Genomic DNA, 13,887 nt, shown 5'->3' with positions numbered 1-13,887 from the left:
CATGCACACATTCGCGCCGGTCGCACTGCGCATGCGCAGACCCGCGGCTCCCATTTGACGCCGGCATTGGCAGCTGGAGCAGCGTGAGTCGCTCCAGTGCTGTGCTGGCCTACTGAGGGACTCGGTATCACTGCTCCTGAGGGCCTGTTGACGCCATCGTGAAACGCGACGGTGTTTACAACGGTGTCAACATGTAGCCTCCGGATCAGAGAATCCCGCCCATGGTCTCACTAAGGCCCTGGAAAACTGCAGCAAAACATCCTGACTTTTATATTCCAGGACCTTTGCAATAAACAATATTCCATTGATCTTCCTGATAACTTGCTGTACCTGCAGACTAACTTGCGATTCCAGGGCACCAGATCCCTCTATTCCTCAGAGTTCTGCAATTTCTCTCCATTTAAATAATAGACAAAAGTGGACAATTCACATTTTCCCAAGTTTGCTCCATCTGTCAAGGTTTTTGCCCACGCACTTAACCTGTTTGCAGAGTCCTTGTATCCACTTCACAAATTACTTTCCTGCCTATCCTTGAGCCATCAGCAAATGTAGCCGCCATACATTCTATCCCGTCATCCATCACATTCATATAGATTGTAAATGGTTGCGGGCCCAGCACTGATCCTGGTGACTTCCACTTGTCACATCTTACCCACCCAGAAATGACCCATTTATACCTAGTGGCTGCTTCCTGTTCGCTAACCAATCCTCTATCCATGCTGATATGTCGACCCCAAACCACAAATTCTTATTTTGTGTAATAACCTTTGATGTGGCACCTTGGGAAATACCTTCTGGAAATCCAGATAAAGCACATCCACAGGTTCCCCTTTATTGACATCCCTTGTTACTTCCTCAGAGAACCTTGATAAATTAGTCAGTCACAATTGACTTCCTGAACCCATTTTGAAACAGTGTCAAAGAAAATTCAAATCTTCTCTCCCCCTCTGGCTCCTTTGCCAATTGCCTCAGAGGGACTCAGTTTCTGTTAAAGAGCCTGTCAACCCCTCTCACCCACTCTCCTGAAAGTGAACAAATTTAATCAGGAAAAGTCCAACTAATTCAAATATTTTCCTGTTAAAAGTTTATTGATGAAAGAGAACATGGTTAAAAAAAACTAACTGAAAATTACTTGTGGATCAAAGACAACCTGAGTAATAGGATGTTCACAATGTTCTGATCCCAAATAGTTTCCATTCGGCTCCTCTGTACCCTGTTCCCATGACTCCCCGCTTTGGACACGGGGCCACTGAACCCTGGGGGTCACATCACCATCAGCCCCGGTCACCTCCCCACCCCCCGAACCCTGACTGGTTGGAGGTCCAGTTCCCAGTCAGTCCTCCAGAACCTTCCTGTCTCTATTAGCGACGCCCATGGCAGTTTCCCAACTGGGAAACAGTCCCCGTTATTCTCAGCTAAATTCAGCCCTCAGCTCCATCACCTGGCTGTCAGTGACATGAGCAATAGAGACAGAAAGGTACCCGAGGTTCAAATAGGAAGACAAAACTTGTGGATAAGGACCCCCATAAAGGTCAGCAACTTCTTATAAAATTCCCAGTCAACAAATTAAAGGATCACACGACGGGACTTCAAGTTTTATGACTTTTAATACAACAAACTAGAAGCTACTGTAACTTGGAAACCTACACAGTTAACTATAAACTAGGACTTTGCCCTTTTACACAATCTAAAATCACACTCCACGATTATAGTTATTCTGTCCTGGAAGTCGAAACTTAATTGTCTCAGAACCTGTCCAAAGTGATGATTCATTCCTGAGGATTTATTCCGTTCTTCAAACAAGACACAGAGGAAAAAAAGGAGAATAGAATAGAATGTGAACTCGCAAAATACATAAAAATGGAGTTAAAGCTTCTGTGGCTACGTAAAAAGGAAACGTTTGGCTCAGACAAAGGTTTGTCCATTCCAGGTAGAGTCAAGAGAATTTAGAATGAGATGTAGATCATCAGCTTTTGGAGTTTTATTCACTTTCAACCCCATTAATAATTATAGTATGACTTTTTACCAATACTAATCTCTGCCAGTCCCTTGGTTCTCTGGTGTTTTGGGGACAATTTCTGTATCTTCCTGTGAAGACAGACACACATTGTTTAGTTTCTCTGCATTTCTTTACTCTCCATTATAAACTCACATGTCTCTGCCTGGAATGGACCCATATTGGTCTTTGCTGATCTTTTCCTTTTCACATTCCTCTAGAAGCTTTTCCAGTCAGTTTTTATGTTTCTCACCAGTTTGCTCTCATCAGTTTCTTGGTCCTCCTTTGCTGAATTCGAATGCATTTAATGGAATCTTTTAACTTTTCTTGTTAGCTGAGGTTGCATCACTTTTCCTGTTGGATTTTTGTTCCTTAAAGGAATCTATATTTGTTGTATATATGCAAAATAAAAGTCACAAAAATCCCAGTGGACCATAGGCTGCTCTCCCCTTTGACAGAGAGAGAGCTGACTGGGGGTGATTTAACCCAAGGGTCAGCACACCTCAGGCGAGGGACCAAGTTGAGAAGGCGGGGCCTTCATGTATAAACTCAGCCAGTACGGGAGTCGAATCCTCACTGTTGGCCTTGCTCTGCATCACGAACCAGCCATCCAGCCAACTGAGCTAACCGACCCCCTGATAAACATGTAATAATTCCTTAAATATTAGGTATTCCCTGTACAAATCAGTTTCCCAGTCCACCTCAGACAACTTGCCCCTCATAACCTGATACTTTCCTCTGTGAGGGACATCCAGATAACTTAAACAAAGGAACCATGTAACCACCAGGACCCATCTCCATGGCCACGTGGCACGCTTTGGGGGGTTTGAAACAGAAATGGAAACTAAATAGCTTCAAACTTCCAAACATCCTTTCACTGTTTGATCCTTGTGCAATTTGAAGCCAGGTATTAGCAACAAGGCTCAAAGAGCATCAGCCCCACTGGAGGCGAAGTGGCGAGACTGGCCAGTCCAGCAGAAAGAAACCCTCTGTAGAGATCTCCTATGCGATTTAGTGAGGAGCTTGCGACACTAAAACTCAGTAGAAATTTGAGTCAAAACTTCTCGGACGCAAACAAGAATCTTTTATTGCCTCTATTTGATTATAATTAGGAGTCACTTAAATCTTATTCTCTGATAAGTCCGGCTAGCAAAAGGACTTAAAGAGGAGCAACTTGTACACAATTTAACTTTCAAAATAATACAGAAATGGTTTCTTGCTTACGGCAAAACAGCTTGCATTTACTTTAAGAGTTAGAGTGGAAAGGTGAAAGTATTAAAAATAGAGACAGCGAATAGTTTAGATCAAAGTATAGGTGATTCATGAATAAAGATGGCCGCACGGACCATCATGGTTATAGGAAATCATATCAGTCTTTAGCCATCTATCTACACCTCTATGTCATTCTAATTGGTTTGGATTAAAATCAAATGTATTTGATTCGACGGTTAGCTGTCAATCCTCAATGTGCAACATTAGTTCTAAATGTTTCATGTCTGAATATTTGCGTATGTTATGGAATGTGATTCTGTTTTATTATCCAGTCCAGTTCAAACTGCTGACTTTGTTAATATCCACATGGTGGACAATAGAGCCTTAATGGTGCCTGCCCTGTCCTTGGAGTGATAACTGGTACAGCTTGTGTTTTAATATCACACTGTCTTGAACATGTATTTGTTAGAACAATGGCTTTCTCATCTCAGCTCAGTAAAAGTGCTGTTTTAATCGACAATGAAATTATGCATAAGTCAGCCTGTTTTGTGTCTCTGTTGTAGCTATGTGTTTTGAGATGACCTGAGGTTATGAGTGCTGAAATCCTTAATTTAAAATGGGTATTAAAACTGGGGCTTAATATTTATACTAAATAGCCTTATTTTACCTATCTGGTATATTAGAAAATAGGTGAAAATGAATGAAATGAAAATCGCTTATTGTCACAAGTAGGCTTCAATGAAGTTACTGTGAAAAGCCCTGAGTCACCACATTCCGGCACCTGTTCGGGAAGGCTGGTACGGGAATTGAACCATGTTGCTGGCCTGCCTTGGTCGTCTTTAAAAGCCAGCGATTTAGCCCAGTGTGCTAAACCAGCCCCAGATTCTATCACCCTGTGACCATCCCCACTGACCACCTGTCAGAATGAACAAAATGCAGTCCTGGATGCAGAGCAGAAACAATAACAGTAGAATCCAACCCCTGGAATCGATTGTGAAATTGTTGGTGTCACAGCAGGTCCGATGAAACATGCAATCCCGTCTCACATTGAGAGGTGGACGGCCTCTTCCCAGTGTGAACTCGCTGGTGTGTCCGCAGGTGAGATAACTGAGTGAATTCCTTCCCACACTGAGAGCAGGTGAACGGCCTCTCCCCAGTGTGAACTCGCTGGTGTGTCTGCAGGTGAGATAACTGAGTAAATCCTTTCCCACACTGAGAGCAGGTGAACGGCCTCTCCCCAGTGTGAACTCGCTGGTGCCTCCGCAGGGTAGATACTTCAGCAAATCCTTTCCCACACAGAGAGCAGGTGAACGGCCTCTCTCCGGTGTGAAATCGCTGGTGTGTCTGCAGCTGGGATCCTTGAGCAAATCCTTTCCCACATTGAGAGCAGGTGAACGGCCTCTCCCCAGTGTGAACTCGCTGGTGTCTCCGCAGGGTGGATAAATGTGCAAATCCTTTCCCACACTGAGAGCAGGTGAATGGCCTCTCCCCAGTGTGAGCTCGCTGGTGTCTCTGCAGGGTGGATAACTGAGTAAATCCTTTCCCACACTGAGAGCAGGTGAACGGCCTCTCCCCTGTGTGAACTCGCTGGTGTGTCCGCAGGTGAGATAACTGAGTAAATCCCTTCCCACACACAGAGCAGGTGAACGGCCTCTCCCCAGTGTGACTGCGTCGATGAATCTCCAGCTGCGATGGGACTCTGAATCCCTTTCCACAGTCCCCACATTTCCACGGTTTCTCCATGTTTTGGGTCTCCTCCTGTCTCTCCAGGTTTGACAATCAGTTCAGAATACGGGTAGGGTCTCTCCGCACTGTGAATGGCGTGATGGTTTTTCAGGCTGTGTAACTGGTTGAAGCTCTTTCCACAGTCAGTTCACTGAAACACTCTCACTCGGGTATGTGTTGTGTGGGTCTCGGTGCTTTTTCCAGTCACACTGATGTCTGAAATCTCTAGCTGACAGTTTGGGTAAACATTTTTCCTTCTAGATTCAAAGCCCGATGATATTGAGGTTCCAAGGAAAGAAGTGATTGTCAGATCGAGACGTGACGTTTGAGATTTCTGTCTGTAATTCCTCTTTGTCTAATATCCTGTAAAAACAATTTACAAAATTCAGCACTGTCAGTACAGGATAGAAACTCAAAATAAACAATTCTAGTTTCTATGTCACATTTTTTCCTCTCTCTTATTCCCCAAAAGCTGTAAATCTCCATCCCAGATACTTTCCCTCCATTCTCACTCTGCTCTATCTAATATTCACCCTCCCTATTCTCCTGAAGGTGCTGATTCAGGCTGATTGACAGATCCAAGCTCACAGCTTCCTGTCCAGGAGATCACAACAAATATGAGCTGCAGTCGGCCATTCGGTCCATCAAACCTGAACCATTCAATGGGATCATTGGCTGATCTACCTCAGCAGCATTTTCCCACACTATCCCCATATCCCTTGACCTCTTCAATACCTAGAAACCTATTATTCTGTGTCTTGAAAATATTTGATGACTATTTGAATCTCCAGAATCCTCGGGAATACCAAAGCTTCACCACATCCTCGAGTAAAGAAATCCCTTCTCAACTCCGCTTTCTCTCCATTTACCTGCCTGTACCCCATAACGCTCGACACCCTCAATCAAAAATCTGTCTGTGGTTGGGGGGGGTGGGTATCAGGCATGTGATAAGGGTGCGGGAGTAGTTGCTTTTCCGCAGGTTCTGGTGCCACTAACTTATAATCTGACACTTATCCTGATAGCCCGCCACTCATCTATCTAATTCTTGAATTCATTATTTGTTATCGTGTCCCTGGAAGACTTCAGGGTTCGGATTGGTAAGATTATGCCAGTAAAAGTGAAGAAATGCCTTGATAAAACAGCGCAGGTGGATTCAGCGGGAATGGAGCCGCCTTTTCAACATGGCGGCCTGACCCTCAGGAGATCTCTCGACCCCGCGGTTTCCGGGGCTCTGGGAGGCAGTGAAAATGATGACTGCCGACATTATCCGTGTTATTGACCAGAGGCTGAGTGTGCTGGCTCAATATCTGTGTCCTCATGAGGCCCAGCTGCAAAACGCCATGAAGAGGTTCGATGATCCGGAGGAGAGAATTTTGAACATTCAGCAAGATGCCTCCTCGATGGAGGCAAGAATTCAATCCTTTGACAACCAGCCGAGTGGCATGGCGGAGGTCCTGGAGGACTGAGGGTCGGAGAAAGGACATCCGAGTTGTCGGCCTGTCAGATGGTCATCATAGAATTTACAGTGCAGAAAGAGGCCACTCGGCCCATCGAGTCTGTGCCTTGGAAACAGCACCCCACCCAAGCCCATACCTCCACCCCATCCCCGTAACCCAATAAGCCCACCTAACCTTTTATTTGGGCACTAAGGGCAATTTATCGTGGCCAATCCACTTAACCTGCACATCTTTGGACTGTGGGAGGAAACCGGAACACCCGGAGGAAACCCACGCAGACACGGGGAGAACGTGCAGACTCCGCATAGACCCAAGCTGGGAATCGAACCTGAAACCCTGGAGCTGTGAAGCAACTGTGCTAACCACTGTGCTACCTTACCGCCCATAAATTACATTTTTTTCTGTCCATTTAGTGTGGAGGGTAAGGCTCCCGTGAGGTTCTTCGAGGACCGACTGCCACGTTTTCTCAAGCTGGATGTGAAGCCTGGGCGTTTCAAATTAGAAAGGGTGCATCGGTCTTTGAGGCCGAGGGATAGTTTTCATCCCAGGCCTGTAATCATTCGCTTCCACAACTTGAGAGAATGTCCTGGAGAGGGAATGGCGAGGTGGCACCTGGCTCCAGGAAGGAGTGAGGAGTTACTTCTTCCAGGACTTTTCGGCAGCAACACAAACGAAGCATCGAGGCTTCAATGAAGTTCAATGGCAGGTCAAACATGTGGGGAGTGAATTATGTCAGGCTTTATCCTGCAACCCGAAAAATGGTATCCAACAACTCCGTCAAGTCTTTCAATAATCCAACTATTGCCTTGGCCTTCATTAAATCCATGAAGGGCAAGGATCTGGAGGGATGGTTTGCAGCTCGGACGAACTCAGGTTCTAATCCGGACTCTTTCCCTGTCACGGTGTTCCCTGAATTTCAGAATCACTGAAATACCCATAGGGACAGGAGTAGGCCATTCAACCCCTCGAGTCTGTCCTGCCATTTAGTGAGATCAGGCTGATCTGTGACCTAACTATCCATTAATATCTTTGCTGAACAAAACTCTACCTCAGATTTAATCTTAACAACTGATCCAGCTTCACCTGCTGTTTGTGGGAGAGAGTTCCAAACCTCTCCAACCTTGTGTGTGAAGAAGTTCTTCCTAACATCTCTCCTGAACGGTCTAGCCCTGATTGTTAGACAATGATCACTGGTTTTAGCATCTCCAACCAGTGGAAATAGTTTATCTTTATCTACCCTGTCTTTCCCTGTTAATATTTTAAATACTTCAATCAGATCACACCTTAACCTTCTAAATTCTAGCAAAAACAGGTCTAAATTGTATAATCTCCCCTCGTAACCTAACCCCCTTAGACCAGGTATTGTGGGGTATCGTCTTAGTAAACCTGTGTTGCACTCCCTCCAAGGCCAAATTATCCTCCCGAAGGTGTGGTGCCCAGACCTGCTCTCAGTTCTCCAAGTGGGGTCTTGTACAGCTGCAGCATAACCTCCGAGTCTTTATACTCCAATTCTCCAGATGGGCAGCATGGGTGCGCAGTGGTTAGCACTGCTGCCTCACAGCTCCAAGGTCCCAGGTTCAATTCCGGCCTTGGGTGACTGTCTTGTGTCGAGATTTTACTTTCTCCCCGTGTCTGCGTGGGTTTCCTCTGGGTGCTCCGGTTTCCTCCCACTGTCCAAAGATGGGCAGGTTAGCTGGATTGGCCATGCTAAATTGCCCCTTAGTATCCAAAAGGTTAGGTGGGGATAGGATGGAGGTGTGGGCTTAGGCAGGGTGCTCTTTCCAAGGGCCGGTGCAGACTCGATGGTCCGAATGGCCTCCTCCTGCTCTGTATGTTCTCTGATTCTATGTAAATGCCAGCATTCCATTCACCTTTTTGATTATTTTCTGCACTTGTTCCTGGCAGTTTCGGGGTCTATGCACCTGAACCCTCCAGACTCTTTGCCATCCACTGAACTTAACCTCTTTCCATTCAGAAAGTCCTCTGTTCTATTCTTTTTTGGTTCAAAACAGATAACCTCACACTCAATTACATTGAGTTCCATTTGCCACAAATTTGCCCATTCAGCTAGTCTGTCAATATCTCCTTGCAATTTTATGCCATCATCTAGGCTGTCCATTATGCCATCTAACTTTGTATCATCAACAACAGTGAAGAGACCCTTCCGCCCATTGAGTCTGCACCGACACTCGCAAAACACCTGACCGACCTGATTCCATTTGCCAGCACTTGGCCCATAGCCTTGAATGTTATGACCTGCCAAGTGTTCACCCAGGTACTTTTTAACCCGCCTCTACCACCCTCCCAGGCAGTGCGTTCCAAACCGTCACCACCCTCTGGGTAAAAAGGTTTTTCCTCAAAACCCCCCTAAACCCCCTGCTCCTCACCATGAGCTTGTGTCCCCTCGTGACTGACCTTCAACTGAGGGGAACAGCTGCTCCCGATCCACCCTATTCAAACCCCTAATAATCTTGTACACCTCAATCAGCCCCCCCACCACAGTCTTCCTGGCTCCAAGCCTATGGGATAGCCCAGAAAATTGAAAGGAAAATACAGGATAATCCAGGAAACTACAAGCGATGACCTTTACGTCAGTAGTAGGGAAATTATTGGAGAGGATTCTTCGAGACAGGATTTTCTCCCATTTCAAAGCAAGTGGACATATTAGCGAGAGGCAGCACGGTTTGTGAAAGAGATCACAATCACTAACTTGATTGGGTTTTTCGAGAAAGTGACGGAGATGATTGATGAAGGTAGTAAGCCCCTTGGCAGACTGGTACAGAAGGTGAAGTCACACAGGGTCCGAGGTGAGCTGATAAGATAGATACAGAACTGGCTCGGTCATAGAAGACTGAGGTTAGCAGTAGAAGGGTGCTTTTCTGAATGGATTGCTATGACTAGTGGTGTTCCGTAGGGATCAGTGCTGCGACCTGTGTAGTTTGCAGTATATATAAATGATTTGGAGGAAAACATAATTGGTTTGATTAGTAAGTTTGCAGACGACACAAAGTTGGTGGAATTGCGGATTGTGATGTGGACTGTCAGAGGATTCTGAAGGATATAGATCGGTTGGAGACTTGGGCAGAGAGATGGCAGATGGAGCTCAATCTGGACAAATGTGAGGTAATGCATTTGGAAGATCGAATACAGATGGGAAATATACAGTAAATGACAGAACCCTTAAGAGTATTGACAGGCTGAGGGATCTAGGTGTACAGGTCCACAGGTCACTGTAAGTGGCATCGCAGGTGGAGAAGGTAGCCAAGAAGACATACGGCATGCTTGCCTTCATTGGCCGGGGAATTGAGTTTCAAAATTGGCAAGTCATTTTGCAGCTTTATAGAACTTTTACTGGGCCACACTTGGAATATAGTGTTCAATTCTGGTCGCCACACAACCAGAAAGATGTGGAGACTTTGGAGAGGATACAGAAAAGATTTACCAGGATGTTGCCTTGTATGGAGGGCATTAGCTATAAGGATAGGTTGGAGACACTTGGTTTGTTCTCACTGGAACGACGGAGGTTGAGGGGCGACCTGATAGAAGTCTACAAAATTATCAGGGGCATGGACAGAGAAGATAGTCAGAAACGTTTTTCCAGGGTGGAAGAGTCAATTACTGGGAGACACAGGTACATAGAACATAGAACAATACAGCGCAGTACAGGCCCTTCGGCCCACGATGTTGCACCGAAACAAAAGCCATCCAACCTACACTATGCCATTATCATCCATATGTTTATCCAATAAACTTTTAAATGCCCTCAATGTTGGCGAGTTCACCACTGTAGCAGGTAGGGCATTCCACGGCCTCACTACTCTTTGCGTAAAGAACCTACCTCTGACCTCTGTCCTATATCTATTACCCCTCAGTTTAAAGTTATGTCCCCTCGTGCCAGCCATATCCATCCGCGGGAGAAGGCTCTCACTGTCCACCCTATCCAACCCCCTGATCATTTTGTATGCCTCTATTAAGTCTCCTCTTAACCTTCTTCTCTCCAACGAAAACAACCTCAAGTCCATCAGCCTTTCCTCATAAGATTTTCCCTCCATACCAGGCAACATCCTGGTAAATCTCCTCTGCACCCGCTCCAAAGCCTCCACGTCCTTCCTATAATGCGGTGACCAGAACTGTACGCAATACTCCAAATGCGGCCGTACCAGAGTTCTGTACAGCTGCAACATGACCTCCCGACTCCGGAACTCAATCCCTCTACCAATAAAGGCCAACACTCCATAGGCCTTCTTCACAACCCTATCAACCTGGGTGGCAACTTTCAGGGATCTATGTACATGGACACCTAGATCCCTCTGCTCATCCACACTTTCAAGAACTTTACCATTAGCCAAATATTCCGCATTCCTGTTATTCCTTCCAAAGTGAATCACCTCACACTTCTCTACGTTAAACTCCATTTGCTTCCTCTCGGCCCAGCTCTGCAGCTTATCTATATCCCTCTGTAATCTGCTACATCCTTCCACACTATCGACAACACCACCGAGACCACACGAGGTTTAAGGTGTGAGGGGCAAAGTTTGGAGGAGATGTATGAGGGAAGTTTTTTTTCATAGAGTATTGCATAGAACTTACAGTGCAGAAGGAGGCCATTCAGCCCATAGAGGCTGCACCAGCTCTTGGAAAGAGCACCCTACCCAAGCCCACACCTCCACCCTATCCCCATAACCCAGTAACCCTACCCAACACTAAGGGCAATTTTGGACATTAAGAGCAATTTAGCATGGCCAATCCACCTAACCTGCACATCTTTGGACTGCGGGACGGAACCGGAACACCCGGACAAATCCCACGCACACACGGGGAGAACGTGCAGACTCCGCACAGACAGTGATCCAAGCCGGAAATCGAACCTGGGACCTTGGAGCTGTGAAGCAATTGTGCTAAGCACTATGCTACCGTTTTACACAGAGGGTAGTGAGTGCCTGGATCTCACTGCCAGAGGTGCTGGTGGAGGCAGGTACAATCGTGACATTTAAGGGACATGTTGACAAAACGTGAATAGGTTGGGAATAGAGGGATGTGGACCCTCGAAGATTAGAAGGTTTTAGGTTAGGTGGGCAGCATGGTAGGTGCAGGCTTGGGAAGGCCGAAGGGCCTGTTCCTGTGCTGTTCTTTGTTTGTTCTATCCAAACTCTCTTCATAACTTAAATGTTCCATCCCATGCAACCTCCTCTGCACTGTCTGCAATCACATCCTTCCTATAATGTGGGGAGCAATAATGCTCACAGTAATGTCCCATATGCCTTTTTCACCACCCTATTAACCTGTCCTTCCACATTCAGAGATCTCTGGACGAACACGCCAAGGTCCCTTTGTTGCTCAGAACTTCCCAGTGCCATGCTGTTTATTGAATACTTCCTGGTCACATTACCCCTTCCAAAGTGTGTCACCTCACTTTTTAGGGTTCAATTCTATTTTGCCACTTTTCTGCCCATTTGACCATCCCGTCTCTATCTTCCTGTTACCCAAGACACTCAACTTTACTGTAAACCACACGGCCAATCTTTGAGTCATTCGCAAGTCTCCCATGTGGGATCTTGTCAAAGGCTTTATTGAAATACATGTAAACTACATCAACTGCACCACCCCCATGTACACACCTGGTCACGTGCTCAAAAAAGTCAATCAAATTTGTTAGGCATGACCTCCCTCTGACAGTGTCATGCTGACTATTCCTGATCAAACCTCTCCAAATGGAGAGAAGAGTGCATCAGAATTTTCTCCAATAGTTTCCCTGCCACTGACATGAGACTCACTAGTCTGCAGTTCCCTGGCGTATCTCTGCAACCTTTCTTCTTTTTTTTTTTAAATTGAGAGTACCCAATTATTTATTTTTTTCAATTAAGGGGCAATTTAGCATGGCCAATCCAGCTAACGTGCACATCTTTGTTTTGTGGGGAGAATGTGCAAACTTGACACAGACAGTGACCCAGGGCCGGGATTCGAACCTGGGTCCTCAGCGCTGCAGTCCCAATGCTATCGACTGCACCACATGCCGCCCCTTCTACCATCTTTCTTAAATAGTAGGATCACATTAGCTATTCTCACGTCCCCTAGCAACTCTTCCCGTGGCCAGGGAGGAACTAAAACTTTGGGCCAGAGCCGCTGCAATCCCTCCCTCACCTCCCACAGCATCCTGGGACACAATTCGTCCAGAGCTAGTAATCTAATAATCTTATGGGCGGCACAGTAGCACAGTGGTTAGCACTGTTGCTTCACAGCACCAGGGATCAGGGTTTGATTTCCAGCTTGGGTCACTGTCTGTGGGGAGTCTGCACATTCTCCCGTGCCTGCGTGGGTTTCCTCCAGGTGCACCGGTTTCTTCCCATAATTCCCGAAAGACATGCTTGTTAGGTGAATCGAACATTCTGAATTCTTCCTCAGTGTACCCGAACAGGCGCCGGAATGTGGCGACTAGGGGCTTTTCACAGTAACTTAATTGTAGTGATAATGTAAGCCTACTTGTGACAATAATATTAAAGATTATTATGAATGGGCCAAATGGCCTCTATCCGTGCTGTAAAGAGGGGGAATGAATGAGAAGGACTTTATAGAGAAAGTGCCAAAGCCACAACATTCACCAGCTCGAAGGACACACCTTAACTCCCTTTCCAATCTGAAAGCAGCCTGAGCTGGATTTACATTCCCCTTAATTGATCATTGCTGGGTGATAATCCTGTACTTCCTCACCTCACACCACTGTGACAGCACCTTCACTACACAGACTGCAGCAACTGACCAAACATCACCTTCCCAGTTATTCCTGAAGGCACCGCCTTCCCAACCTGGCCCCTTGCCTGAGGTGCGGTGATCCTCAGGTCACATCACCGCCGGTCAGCTCTCTCCCGGGACCAGGCCCTGGTTCACAGCCGCCATCGTGCTTCACCGGGGAAGCAGAGCGCATGCGCTGGCGTCTTGGTGACGCAACAGCTAGTGGGCGGGGCCTGAAGGTTTCTATTCCCAGCCAGGTCCTAGTGCCCGTTGGAAAACATAATATCAGGTTTTTAAAGAGTTTCACCCACGCCCAGGCTGAAGCTGATGTTTGTAGCCTGGAGGCGCCTCTGGATCACGTAGACATTCAGTGTGAGAGTCTGCAGCCTCTGTATAGCGACCTGAAGGGGTTTTTCCAAAGGTTGATTACATTTCGTGGTCCTTTCCAATCCATTTTCACGATGATTGTGTGATATTTTCTTACCTTCAGAGTGATTTTTCTTTATTTTAAATACATTTCAGCAGCAGGCGTACTGGTGATTTTTTAAAGGAAAGGAGTTTATTTATTGTCACACTATTTCCCTGGATGTTTGAACTTCTCAGTCTCTCGTCTCTTTCACACTCACTGACACGTACACAGGAATTAGGTACAGATCAAGTTGAAGATGTAGATTGCAATCTTTATATCACTGTCTTCTTGTTTAACTGATCCTTCAAGAACATAAGAACTAGGAGCAGGAGTAGGCCATATGGCCCCTCGAGCCTGCT

At 46.2% G+C, this 13,887-nt stretch overlaps 1 protein-coding gene across 3 annotated transcripts; it reads right to left on the bottom strand.

The window, feature by feature from the left end:
* Positions 1-3,063: 3,063 nt before the first annotated feature.
* LOC140419290 (uncharacterized) lies at positions 3,064-13,277 on the bottom strand. Of its 3 annotated transcripts, none has more exons than XM_072503121.1 (2): positions 13,099-13,277; positions 3,064-5,296 (listed from the first exon to the last, which is right to left on the bottom strand). In XM_072503121.1, exon 2 carries the CDS (start codon positions 4,949-4,951, stop codon positions 4,217-4,219), a length of 735 nt encoding a protein of 244 aa, XP_072359222.1. In that variant the 5' UTR covers positions 4,952-5,296; positions 13,099-13,277; the 3' UTR covers positions 3,064-4,216. The 3 variants fall into 3 exon arrangements, with proteins under 3 accessions (XP_072359222.1, XP_072359223.1, XP_072359224.1); XM_072503122.1 differs by having other exon boundaries at positions 13,158-13,272; XM_072503123.1 differs by having other exon boundaries at positions 13,206-13,269.
* Between the last annotated feature and the right edge of the window lie 610 nt (positions 13,278-13,887).

The sequence above is a fragment of the Scyliorhinus torazame genome, chromosome 5 (assembly GCF_047496885.1).
Source record: "Scyliorhinus torazame isolate Kashiwa2021f chromosome 5, sScyTor2.1, whole genome shotgun sequence".
Lineage (NCBI taxonomy): Eukaryota > Metazoa > Chordata > Chondrichthyes > Carcharhiniformes > Scyliorhinidae > Scyliorhinus > Scyliorhinus torazame.
This window is presented reverse-complemented; position numbering and strand designations above follow the sequence as displayed.

What these genes read in the sequence shown, in the direction of transcription:
- LOC140419290 (XM_072503121.1), bottom strand. Translation starts at nt 4,951, where the DNA reads ATGGAGAAACCGTGGAAATGTGGGGACTGTGGAAAGGGATTCAGAGTC.